At 53.1% G+C, this 12,419-nt stretch overlaps 1 protein-coding gene across 7 annotated transcripts in view; it reads right to left on the bottom strand.

Moving 5' to 3' along the window:
- The window catches only part of LOC116090918 (tyrosine-protein phosphatase non-receptor type substrate 1-like), a 41,229-nt gene extending 29,155 nt beyond the window's left edge, over positions 1-12,074 (bottom strand). Inside the window, exons 1-2 of one of the 7 annotated variants that reach the window (XM_031371878.1) lie at positions 11,877-12,074; positions 11,074-11,164 (exon numbers count right to left, since the gene is read on the bottom strand). In XM_031371878.1, coding sequence (XP_031227738.1) covers positions 11,074-11,155 — 82 coding nt within the window. In that variant the 5' untranslated portion in view covers positions 11,156-11,164; positions 11,877-12,074. Of the gene's footprint in view, positions 1-11,073; positions 11,165-11,693 lie in introns of all 7 variants that reach the window. The other 6 variants (XM_031371875.1, XM_031371877.1, XM_031371876.1 and 3 more) reach the window with 6 other exon arrangements.
- Positions 12,075-12,419: the final 345 nt, after the last annotated feature.

The raw sequence follows: 12,419 nt of genomic DNA, 5'->3' as shown, positions 1-12,419 counted from the left end.
CAGGGCCACCCCCTCCCTCACCCCCACCACAGCAGCAGGGCCACCCCTCCTAACCCCACCACCACAGCAGCAGGCCACCCCTCCCTCAGGTCACTATTGTCACCTATGCTTCATCACCTGCCCTCTAGCACTTCGCAGCAGTTCATTGCCACTGTCAACTTGACTAGATTTAGAATCCACTGCCAGAGCTGGGAGGCAGACCTCCAGGTGTGCGAATGAGGACATTTCCAGACAAGAAGCACCAAGTAGCAAGCCCATCCATCCTCGGATGCTGGTGACACTACCCCACGGGCTAGGGACTCAAAGGAAAAGGAGGGTGGACAGAGCCAGTCAAGAGCAGCATTCCTTTGTCTTCTGTCTATCAACGGCACTTCCTTGGTCATAAACACCCACTGCCATGATGCTCTGCACAGGGCGGAGTGACCTTGGACCTATTCTCTGAAACCATTAGCTAAAACAATTTTCCCTCCTTCCATGTTGCTCTCAGATATTCTGCAAGGCAAGCCTAATCAACATATGCTTCATCAGTGCTATTGCCTACACCTTCTGGAGTGACTTGGTAGCTGGGTAGAAAAGTTCGTGGTACAAGTACTTGTACAATGAAATACTATGGAGGGTTATGAAATACTATGGAGGGTTGGGGGTGTGGTAGAATGCTTCACAGCATGCATTTAGTGTCCAGTACCACACACGCGTGTGCACACAAAACACACACACACACACACACACACACAAACAAGATGTGAATGCAAGCTAAGTGTACGTGAAAAAGTACATATATACACTGAGGGTGGACACACGTGTATATCTACAAACATCCACACATTGACAGGGTAGGTGCATAGGGTTCTATGAACACAGCAGGGTGCCATATGTAAATTTTGACATATGTGTGCAGAGACATATTAGTGGATACCACAGTGTGTTCAAATGGGAGTGGGTAGTGAGCAAATAATGCATGGCGATGTGAACCCCAGGAAGAGATTGTCTGAACTGTGGGTAGTCTGCGGAGGGATATCTGAAGGTGAAAGTATGAACAGTGGGAGGGTGTGCACAAAAAGCATATGTGTATCATGTGTGCACAGGCGTATATGTGCACGTGCATGTGTGTGTACTGGTGGGCACATGTGCAGGTAAGGATGTGTGTGTGTGTGTGTGTGTGTGTGTGTGTGTTGCACATGCGCAGGGAGCCACCTAGGGGTCGCTGTTTATGAACATGCTATGCACCCATGTACTCATGTTTACCAGTGTAGCAAGTTGGGATCATGCCTGGCTCGGATGAAGCTGTGAAATGAGATTCGTTATAGAGTGGAATCGGAGGAGGGAAACAGGAAGGGTTCTGTCATGAGCATTAGTAACTCCCAGTGGGCAAACTCTGCACAGTGCTCAGCCGAGGCTCCCGCCCTGAGCAGGAGGTACTAACAGTCTGAGAGTACGTGTGCTCTGCGGCCACCAGGGACATGAGGTTGCTGGTGTTGGATTCTAAAGGGGGTTGCCACTGTGTAGAGTTACGTGGACTCCAAAGTTGGAAGCTTAGGGCTCTGGCAGCTGTGGCTGGTCAGTGGTTTTCCTCCCAATGATTCATCTATTTCCGCTTACAAAGCTTCCGCTACTGGCAGGGCCTGTCCTAGATGCCATGGGAAAATGAGGAAGGTGGGCCTATCCTTCAATAGCTTACTCTGGGGGTATCCAGGACACAAGCAATGACTAGACGTCGGTAATACACGTCATGAAAGGATGCTTGGGGTGGGGGTGGGGTCTTGGAAAGGGGCTGAATCCAGGAAGACCTCCTAAAAGGTGGCAGCCTCTGAGCCAGGTTGACGGAGTTGGGGGTAAAGGCAGGCATTCCAGGAGAAGCCACATGAGTAAAGAAGCAGAGGTGAGGCAAAGGTCTTGCCGTCTGGGACCAGAGCAGAGTCTTTGGGACCCCGGCAAACTGGGATGGGACTAGCCTGGAGCGGGACCAACCCAGAATTCTGGAGGATGGCTTCCAATATACAACTGGGGTGGGGGGGCAGACCACCACTGGACTTTCTGCTGACACCACTGGACAGATCGCCGGGTGGACATGGCCGGATGGTGCGGGAGGAGCTACCCCCCACCCTAAAGCATCGGAGTCAGAGACAGGAGGCCTGGTCAACAGGAAGGGCTTCCGATTTATCTCCACCGCAGGCATCTCTGAGGACTGGGCACTGCGCCACATCCCTGGTGGCCTCTTTGGGAGGCAGCAAACTCCTAAGACACCCAGACAGTGGTGAGCTCTGGCTTGGGGCTAGAGGCCTGTATGTCTTGTCCCCAGAATAGTGACTTGGCCAAGCAGCTTTCCTCATCTGTAAGCAGGGATCCTGTCCTGTTCCTACTTGAAAACACACGCTCAGTGGTGAAGAGCAGAGTGGAGAACCACATGGCTTCTCATCCCTCCCTCCCAGGCTGCACACTCCACCCATTAGCTAATTCTGCTGGCTCGGGTCTCAAGCTGTGGATGGACTCTGCCTTCCTCACATCCCCTGCCCCACCCGTGGCCTCCCTGTCTCCACCTCATCTCTCCACAAGTCATGCTCAAGGCAGCCTCTAGGCCTGAATCAAGGGGATCTCCCCTTTGCTCTCTGCTCATACACTGAGACCCAGGGCCCTTACAGTGGCCTCCAGGACCCCATGTCTTTGCTCTTTTGCAATCAGACCAGATTCTCTGATCACTGCAGAGCATCTGCATGTGCCAGGTCATCTGTCTATTTCTCATTCCTTAGATATCTACATACATGGCTTGTCTCCTCGCACAGGCCTATCTGGTACTTTCCCCGCCACCTGCATGAAACAATACTCTCCACACTCTGCCCTGTTGATTTTTCTAAGTATCACCTATAACTTAACACACTGCACATTTACTTAATGTTCTTAGTGTCCGATCCTCTACCTTAGACTTGTAAGTTCTTTAAGAGTGGAGACTGTTTTATTTCTCAGGCTTAGAGCAGTACCTGGCATTTGCTAAAAGTTATGTTTGGGTTTGGGTTCTCATCCTCCTACTCATGAGAATCCAACTAGCATCCTAACCACTGTGGACCTCTGGCTTCTCCTCTGTAAAGTGAGGATGGATGGTGTTGATTCTAGGTTTATGCCACAGATGGAAGGGGCCAGCACTTAAAGAACTTAGCACTGCACCAGGAGAACATGTGTTCAATGAAGGCAGTGACTCCCATGTATGCAGGTGTTTAAAGGTGAAGGAGAGAAGAGATGACTGTGTTCTTCAGCTGGGGGCCGGGTGGGGGGGGGCTACCGAGTCTCTCTGCCTTAACATACCTAAAAAATCTGCCGTGCAGACAGCACATGCAGGGTCTGTGGAAGAGCATCAGCTGGGTCAGACAAAACTTGAAGGTGACAGAGCAACACACGTGGCTTGCCCAGTGGTTTGCCCAGGGGCAGGGGTGAGGGGTAAAGGGATAGGACACAGAAACTGCAAACACATGTGTACTGTGAGGGCCCTTTGAACTGTAATGGATCTCTGGGGACCAGAAGTAGCTGAGAGAGGTTGAAGTGGTTACTGCCACATTCACTGGAGTGATGTCTCAGCAACCTAAGAGCCTTCTTCCCACCCGGAAGTGAGGGTAGAGGTCAGGAACCCATTGGCCTTCTCCCAACTTCCAGTCCTGACTTGCTCTGAAACAAGCACCATGCTGCGTGGTGTGGCGTGCCTTCCTAAGCCTATGGACAGACTAGAAGGCCCCACAAGATGACAGCTGCTGCTACCAGTCTTTCCTCCATATGAGGAGACACATGGAGCCCTCAAGCCTGGGAGCTAGCACAACCCTCTGCTGGTCCTTCTCTCAAGATGTGGCCTTCAACTCAGACTTCTACATTCCCCGGGCTGCCAAAGATATGTATGCATTTCCCTGGCCAGGCTAAAGACCTCTCTAAAAGCAACACACACCTATTAAACATCATCCACCGTGGTTACCAGGCACTGAGCCCGCACAAGACGGTCTCCGGATGGGATTTCTCCCCAGCTAAGCTGATGTGATTCACTGATTCCTTTCATAGAGCTTTTCCAGCTCGGCTAGTAGGTCTCTTAACCCTTTGCAGCCTCTGCAGGAGAGAAGTGTGAGAATAGCTTCCAGATGGCAGACGGGAACGAGAGCACAAAGCAGGACAGGAGACATGTGGCCCTCTGTCAGGCAGGGATGAGTGCACAGAGGGTACCTGATGCATGGCCTCCTGGGCCAAAGAAGCTGGCCAGGGAGCCACCCCTGGAGAGACCCGTTAAAGCCTTCAGTTTACCTTTAGAGTGAAAACTGGGGCTCAGTGGAGGAGGGGGGGTCCCTACCTGCCCTTTGGAGGCCAAAAGCACATGGTGAGGCTACCATATAACAGGGCTATAAAGGCACCTGAAGATCACCAAAGCTGAACAGATCAAGGCAGGCTTCAAATATGGAGCCTTTGCACGGACCCAGCACGATAGGTCTATCACCACCCAACTCCCGAGCACCATGGGGACAGGGAGAACAAAAACATGGTCCAGGCAGCAAGGTTCTCCCTCACCCTTTCTGTCCATCTTCACTACTCCCCACCAGACCAACTAACAGAATGGAAGTCAGACAGGAATGGGGTCCTCCTAACCACATCTGGCCTGGAATGCTCAGTTCTTCTCGTGCTACACCATCATGGCAGCACCTGGGAGGTCACTGCCACCGTGGAGTCTGTAGTGCGAGGGTGTGTACAGTGCAATCTAATCACAAGTTCTGGGGCTACTCAGCTGCACTGACATGAGTTTCCTGGGATTTCAGCATGTTGGAAGAGATCTGTAGCAGTCATGGCCTGAGCCCCAGAGGAGGAACTTGGTGGAGGTTGGGGAAATAGTCTTTGCCTGTACAACATCATTTTTAAACCTCCCCTTTAAAATGAGGTTTTCCTATTCATGTTATTCCTCTATTCCACGAATGTAGATTAACCCACCCACTGTGGGCCAGGTCCTGGGCTAAGGTCCCAGGAGGCCCAGGTCATTGTGACTACCCTCACACAGCCTGTATCCTAGCTGGGAGAGTTAGGACGGAAAGAACGAGACAGTGAGCACTGGAAGAAGTGGCCTGGAGACAACACATCATCTTGAGTTTGCTTTTGCTTCCTTGTTAGAATGTCAGCTCCATGAGAGCAGGGGGATATGCCTACCTCATTCACAGTCCTATCTCCAGGTACACACAGCATCTCCCGAAACACACAGCATCCATTCAATCTACTGGCATCTATCAATGTTCAAAAATACTGCATAAATATTTATAATTAAAATGACCCTAATAACAAAAGCACAGCAGTCAAGAGTAGACAGACCCTGGCTTCAGTTCTAGCCTTAATTCTCTCTGGCTGAATGGCTTGGGAAAATCCCAACATGGTTTTCAGGAGCCTCAGTCTCCTCACCTATACAATGGGTAACATGTATGCTATTTGGCTCTCTGTGAGGGTTAGATAACCGTCCAAAGGAAGACATGCAATCTTAAGCATCCGTGAGGAATGGCTGTGTCCAACATTCACTGTGCAAGATTCCTTGTGCTGGCTCCAATCACCCAATTAGACTGAGAAACAAGAATGACAGAAAGCCCCTCAGCATGAAAGCTTGGGTCATTTACCAGTCCTTCTCATTCTCCATATGTCTGAAGTTTCCAAAAGTGAAAGAATATGGGAAGACAACATGTGTTCTGTGCCAAGCACAGGTACACAGAGCATTCTCTGTGACCTTACGCTCCCAGTTCTAGAAGACATGGACCACTGGCTTAGAAACTGGGCCAAGGCTCTATACTCCTGGTATGGCCATCACTGACTCTAGCCGTGTCTCCCAGCTGTTCACTCCAGCATCCACTCTCCCCCAACCCCAGCACTGCATGTCCCCAGCTGCTGATCTGATCTGCAGCTTTGGAGACCCAAATGGATGTGCCAGGAAACCCTGCTGGCACAGAAGACCATGCTGTACGTTCTCCACCTCTGCCTCTGCTCTTCCACATCTTCCTGGACCAAAAGCTTGGCAAGCCACTGGGCAGGGAAGACCTATCCTGCCAGGGTTCGAGGAAGCCCGTGTGAACAGTTAAATAGCATCAGACAGCTTAACAGACCCTCTTCAGCATGTGGATGGAAGCTCATCTTGGAAACATCTGCTGTCCTCATCTGCTGGAGGATACACTGATGGATAAAAACTAGATAAGAGATGCCCCAAGAGAGCAGGGTGCCAAAAGCCCTGGTCTTCAACCTCCCTGCTTGTCAAGTAAAGCAAGGAGACATCTAAAGCACAGGCTTTGAAGCTCAGGTTGATTGATCTGGGTGGCCATCCCATGCAGACACCTTGCTGAGCCATCATCTCCTCACTGGTCAAGGGGTTAGATGATCAGTCATCAATGGTACATACTCCAGGGTAGCTCTGAGACCCACTAGGATCACACACAGTTGCTTGGAGGCCAGGATTGTGATGATTATTTTTAGCACTTGCTCACAGAGCTCAGAACTCTGGCTTTCACAGTAGAAATGTCCAGCCCCATTTTAAAAATGTCCGCACTTATCGTAGGAGGCCTGGCATCTCCCTCCGAGGCCTGGCCCGACCTGACTTTGGATCTGGAGACCTGTGCTAAGCCCTCTATCCCACAGCACAGTGAGCAGCCCCTGCCAGCTTTCCAGGGCTGCGAAGCCACAATTCCAGACGTGCAAGTCCAGAGGGAGACACCTAGAGTCAGGTTGGGTCCACAGCTCATTGGCACTAACAAGGCAATTAGACTGTAGAGCTGGTTTCCTCACAACCTGTCCATCCCCCAGGAGAAAGCTTCAGGGGAAAAGAGCTCTCTGAGTCACACTGATGCGGAGTTACCCGTGGTCCTCGTTTTTCTGAGCGCCCACTATGTGCAGGAGACATGCTAGGTTGGTTGCTTTGCAAAAGTCCATTCCAGTTCTAGATATGAGCAGGTCCAACAATATAAAACAATGGCAGCATGATAGAGAACAGGTACCAGGATGAGCAAGTCACAAAGCATAAGGCAGTGATTGCGTGATGGCTTACAGATACGAGGCATGCTCCAAACATCATCTCAATTTGCATTCATTGACTTACTCCTTGAGAAAGAGCTGTTAATGACATCTCTGGTTTATAGATGAGGAAAAGGAGACCCAGGGAAGTTCAGTAAATTGTTCGAGAAGGTGGCAGAACCAGGCCTGCCTCCCAGGGGGTCCTGGCACTGTTGTGTGTACATGGGGAAGCTAATAGTCAGTGAGGCTGCAGGAGCAGACCTGAGAGTTAAACACGCAACGCACACAGTCACAAAACAAAGGAGAAGTAATAAAGTAGCCTCAGAGAGGAACCGATAAAATCATGGGAGAGAGTCAGAGGAATTAGCTCCCCTGAGCAGGAGGCATGTGGAGGGAACCTGGAGGGATGGCGATTCAGACCAAGGGAGGCAAGGAAGTACAGGAAAGGTCATCTTGGCGGAACAGCAGGAGCCAAAGTAGAGAGATAAGAGGCTGGGGGGGGGGCGTGGATTTGTCCAACAGCCAAACAGGGTTAGCTTGCATATGAACAGATATTGTGTAAAGCAAAAGCCTCTTGTTCAGAACACACTGGAGCAGCCAGGGGGTCTCCCACATAGGATTCCCCTGGACTTCTGGGTGTGTATGAGTGGCCAACCAGCTCTCAACCAGTCTGCAGGGAAGAAGTCCTCTTACCTCACAGCATATGAACATGTATGTCTACTGGAAAATGTTTGTTTGTTTGTTTGTTTGTTTCTTTCTTTCTTTCTTTCTTATAGGAAACTTGGTCCAAGGCATCACCTGTTTTGAGCTGGGTTGTGACATGGTGACATAGTCAGGGCTGTGTCCACAGCCAGGAGTCTGAACACAGTTAAGGAGGGTCCTCTTCCATCAACCCATGATGACAAATAAGAAATAACCTGTCACACGCTGTCACATGCAGGCTCTGCAAGTAGCGAGGTGGTGCGTGTGGGATCCACTCAGCACTTTTAGACTCCCTTCCTTTCGCCCACTGTTCTCCATCTGTTGCAAAGGGCAAGATGCAGGGAGGAACCGTTCCAGTGCTAGGGAATCCAGAGCTCACCAGCCCAGATGGGGCCTCTTGTTTAAACCACATCACTCCCCAGGAAGCCAAGAGGCTACCACGCTCGCTCAGTGGGCTTCGGGAAAACCTGACCAAAAGCTTTTGCTTACAAGAACTTCCCTGTAACCCTTCGGCTAAGCCTCAGGTGGCTCTTCTCGCCATAGCAATGTGGGCTGCATACTCCTAAGTCACTCATTCCTCTCACCAGGAGCTAGATCCAGAATCCCGGCTCCTTTAACACTTACTCCTGGGACAAGTTTTGGACTCAGTTTTCCTCATCTGAAAGTCGCTAGTAAGAGCCAAACAGCACACTGCTGGCAAATGAGATTGTGCAGACAAAGCACCAGGCCTGAAATGCACTAGCTACTCAATAAACATGCGTTCTTCTCCCTTTCTCAACACACAGTCAGGACTCCTTAAAAATCAGCTCAGTGTCCCCATGGGATGGGGACAGGGATAATTAATGGCCACAAAGCACCCAGAGAACACTGAGCCTTCAATGAGCCTTCCAAAAGCCTCTGGACCTTAGACATAGCAGATAGCTCCCTTCCCACCCCCTTTTTCCTACGAAAGAGGAAGTGAGATGAGCTACAGTGCTTAGGAAAGAGCAGAGGCGCCACCAGCTACTGCCTACCCAAGGGTCACAGGGCTCACTGCTCTTCTAAGCTGGAACCTCAACTTCCCTCAGATGCAGCCTACTAGGGCAAAGAGGTCCATCCCAGGGCTCGGACCCAGCCAGGGCCAGGAGAGCATCCTGTAGTTGACTGTGAGGCCTGCCACCATCTCGATCTCAATCGTTCAGAATAGCAGGGTCAGCCCCTACACAGGCTGCAAGAACCCACGGTGGTGACTTCACCAGAATCTTTTTAGAATTTTCCTTTGGCATCATTTGTCGAGTGCAATCTTTAGAAACTTCCTCTCCTGCCTCCCGGAGGCAATAATTCACATGACCAGCTCCCTTCACCCAAGCAGTGATCTTGTGAAGCCCAGCGATCACATGACACCTCCCAGGATGACAGTTCTGCCAGAGACAGCAGTCATTCAATCCAAGATGTCTTTTCTAAGCTAATATTGGGGTTTCTTGCACAAACAAATCCATTTTCCTAGAAAACTGGACAACTGCCTTCTACCTGTCTGTCCTTCTGTCCCACCTCTTCTGTGTGCTGTAAATTCCATGCCCTGGACAAGGGAGGCAGAGTCCAGTAGGGGCTGAAGTACCTCCTGGGGCAAACACATGGATTTGATGCTGAGCCCCAGGGGACTATGTGTGGGCTTCTGGGAGGCTGGCACTCAAAGGCCATACACTTTCCCTTCCTCACAGAGAATCTCATTCTCACCTCCCAAGGCTGACTTACTATGAAGTTAATCTATGCCCCTCCACTGCTCCCACTTTTTCAAGTCATTGATGCTGAATGGATTGGAACGGAAGGTCCAATCTTTATTATTTTATGGATTGTTTTTATAGATGAGGGTGGAGAAGGGGGGATAGATAATGCTTTAAGAAAGGTGCTGTAGTTCTCCACTGCCCCCCTCCACACCCTCCCTCTAGTGCCCAGGAAGGGCAGACTGCTAGTTTGAACACTTGTTAACTATTCATTTGCCGGGGACTGGGCCACAGGGCCCTAGTCAGAAAAAGGTCTAGAGCAAACATTTAGATATTAATCTGGGCCCAGCCTTCTGTACTTCAGAGAGATGCCTGTAGATTCCCAAGCCCTGGAGCATGACAGGGTAGGGCTGGAACTTTGGTAAGACAGGAGGAGGAGGCAGACCAGACCTCAGAGCCACCGCAGGAGAGAGGTGAATTCATCATCTGGTGGTGAAAGGACCCAAGGGTAACTGAAAACTGTGAATGGGGTGGGAGCAGTTGGTGGGGAGGACTTCATGGGGAGCACTTTCTGGGGAGCACTTCGTGGGTTCCTGGGTTTCAGGGGGCACTGCAGCCCAGAGAGAGCTCCTGGACACCCCACTTTTCCCACCCTGAGGTCCTCTTTTCCCTGAGGCTGACTCTCTCTTCTTCCTTCTACACTGTCATCAGGTGCCAAGCTCTAGGCAAATGTTGGTGAGGACGGGGTGCTGAGACTGGATTTACCTCCCCGCAAAAGGAAGGTTGTACAGAGACCCTTATGTCCATAGCACGGATCCAAGAAGACACGAAATAAGGCTCCCTTCTCTCCCTCACCAGCTATGGCTTTAGCCTTCATATCCTTCCAGAAGAGACCCAGGATTTTTGCAAAACCCCTTTAAGATGCAGCTCTCCTGAATGGTGACCTCACTCCTTGGCCAACCGGCCTTCAGAGCCCTCCTGCTGGAGACAGCCAGGTGTTTGATGTAGGCCAACAAAGAAGACAAGCTCAGAGCCACAGGTACATGCTGGAACTGCAGGGAGCTACTGGAAGCTTGCCTAAGGAAGGCGGCGGGGGTGGGGGGGTAGCGAGGAGGTGACCATCCAGAGAGGGCTGTGCCCACCACAGGTAAATCCACTGTGTCTCCCAAGGGTCTGTGGATTACTCGGGCCTCTCTTCCTGTCTCCACCTCCATACACTAAGCCTGCTTGCTCTGGTACTAGGGCAAAAGCTCACTCTTTCCCCATCCCAACAGCACAGCAGCACGCGAGGACCTCTGCCCCATCCCTCTCTCCAATCAAGTCTAGCAAGGAGGCATATGGGGAAGCCAGGCGCCCTACTGCCTAAAGCAATTGCCAGCCTGCTTCCCGACTCAGGTTGGGCAAGGGGTTCGGTAAACCAACTCATTCCTATACCCCCGCAGCCCAGCGCAGGGCTACCCAGTCACAGTCCACAGGCAGATCCGGTTAAGAAGAGTTCTAACCCGGCTTCTAGCCTAGGCTATGTGACCTTGGGCAAGTGGCTGACCCTCTCTGGGCCTTAATTCTGCATCTGTAACCCTCGTTACAGGGATCTGTCGACATTAGCTGAGAGGCAGTGTGCGGGGCCTGAGCCCGCAGCTTGGGGAGGGTGGCAGTGGAAGCCGAGGGTGCTTACCTGCACAGAAACAGGACACGGAGAACAGCAGGCAGAACAGCAGCGGCCCTAGGCGGCCAGGGGCCGGGCCGGCGGGCTCCATGGGCCGCGGCTGCAGAGCAAGAAGGGAGAGCGGCGGTGAGCGCGCTCGGCAGGCGGGCGGGCGGCGCGGGCGAACGACTAAGGCCCCTCCCCCTCCGCTGCCCCCCAGCGCCACCGCCCGGCGGGGTGATCTGACCCCCCTCCCACAATGAGACGCCGCCGAGCGGGGAGACTCCGGGAGCGTGACGCCGGGCCAGGCCGGCGGGAAAGGGGAGCGGACCCGAGGGAGCCAGGCGCAGAGCCAGAGGCACGGGGGCGGGGGAGCGGATAGCTAGGGAGAAGGAAAGAGGGGGAGAGGAAGAGGGAGAGGGAGCGGGGACGGAGCGCGGAGAGCGAGCGCGAGCGGGGACAGCTCGCAGAGCGAGTGCGGGCTGCGCGGAGCCGTCGCGAGGCCAGCGCGAGGGCGGCCCGGCCGAGCGCCCCCTCCTCGCGCCCGCACCTTCCCGCCCGCGCCCCAGTGCGCCCCGCGAGCTGCGCCGCCCGCCTCGGCTCTGCGCGAGCCCGCTCTGCCCGTGCGGGTCCCCGCCAGCCGCTCGGACCTGCGCCGCCACGCGCAGGGCTGCCAGGCGGTGGAAGCACCGCTCCCTCTGCCCAGAGGCTGGCCGCGCACCACTTTGCGCAAACTTGTTTTTCTGAGGTCGGCGCGGCGGGCTGGCTACTTGGTCCTCTTAAGGTGGGCCGGGGAAGTGGCGGCCGATCGCCCCCTGGTCTCGGCCTCTCACCCGGCCAGTCCTTGTCTCCAGTGGGCAAGAGGCTACCCGCGGCAGGCGCGCTGGCAAGGGTGGAGAGTGGAGGGGGGCGGGGAGGTTTGCTTTCTGCCCCTCCCCGAGAGGCCCTGTTCTTGTGTCCCAAAGCCGAAGGTCGGCCTCCGGGTGGGCGTGGGTCCTAGGGGCCCAAATCTTTCCTAGCTGGCCCCGAGGTAAAGCAAAAGCAGGAAGTTAATGCAGAGGGAAGGGGGAGAGGAAGGAGAGAGTGATGGTACAAAAATAGCGTGTGTGTAGGAAGGACTTCAGTGCCTCTTGGTAAAGACGCGCTGGGGGAGAGGAGCAGCAAGAATGCTGTGGCAGGGAAAGGAGAGGGGTAGGGCTAGGCCCTAGGGAGGAGACGGACCAGAGGCCACCTATCAGGGAGAGTAGATTGGGGTTGGAGAGGACCGAGGCAGCACTGTGCTAGGAGAGACCTGGCCTGCAAAATAGTGACCCTAATGAGAAAGAGGAGAGAAAGGAGAGCCAATCCCAAAGGACAGAGCCTCTGGATGCAAAATG

The sequence above is a fragment of the Mastomys coucha genome, unplaced genomic scaffold (assembly GCF_008632895.1).
Source record: "Mastomys coucha isolate ucsf_1 unplaced genomic scaffold, UCSF_Mcou_1 pScaffold15, whole genome shotgun sequence".
NCBI lineage: Eukaryota > Metazoa > Chordata > Mammalia > Rodentia > Muridae > Mastomys > Mastomys coucha.
The sequence above is the reverse complement of the archived record's forward strand: the minus strand, read 5'-3'. Positions and strand labels throughout refer to the sequence as shown.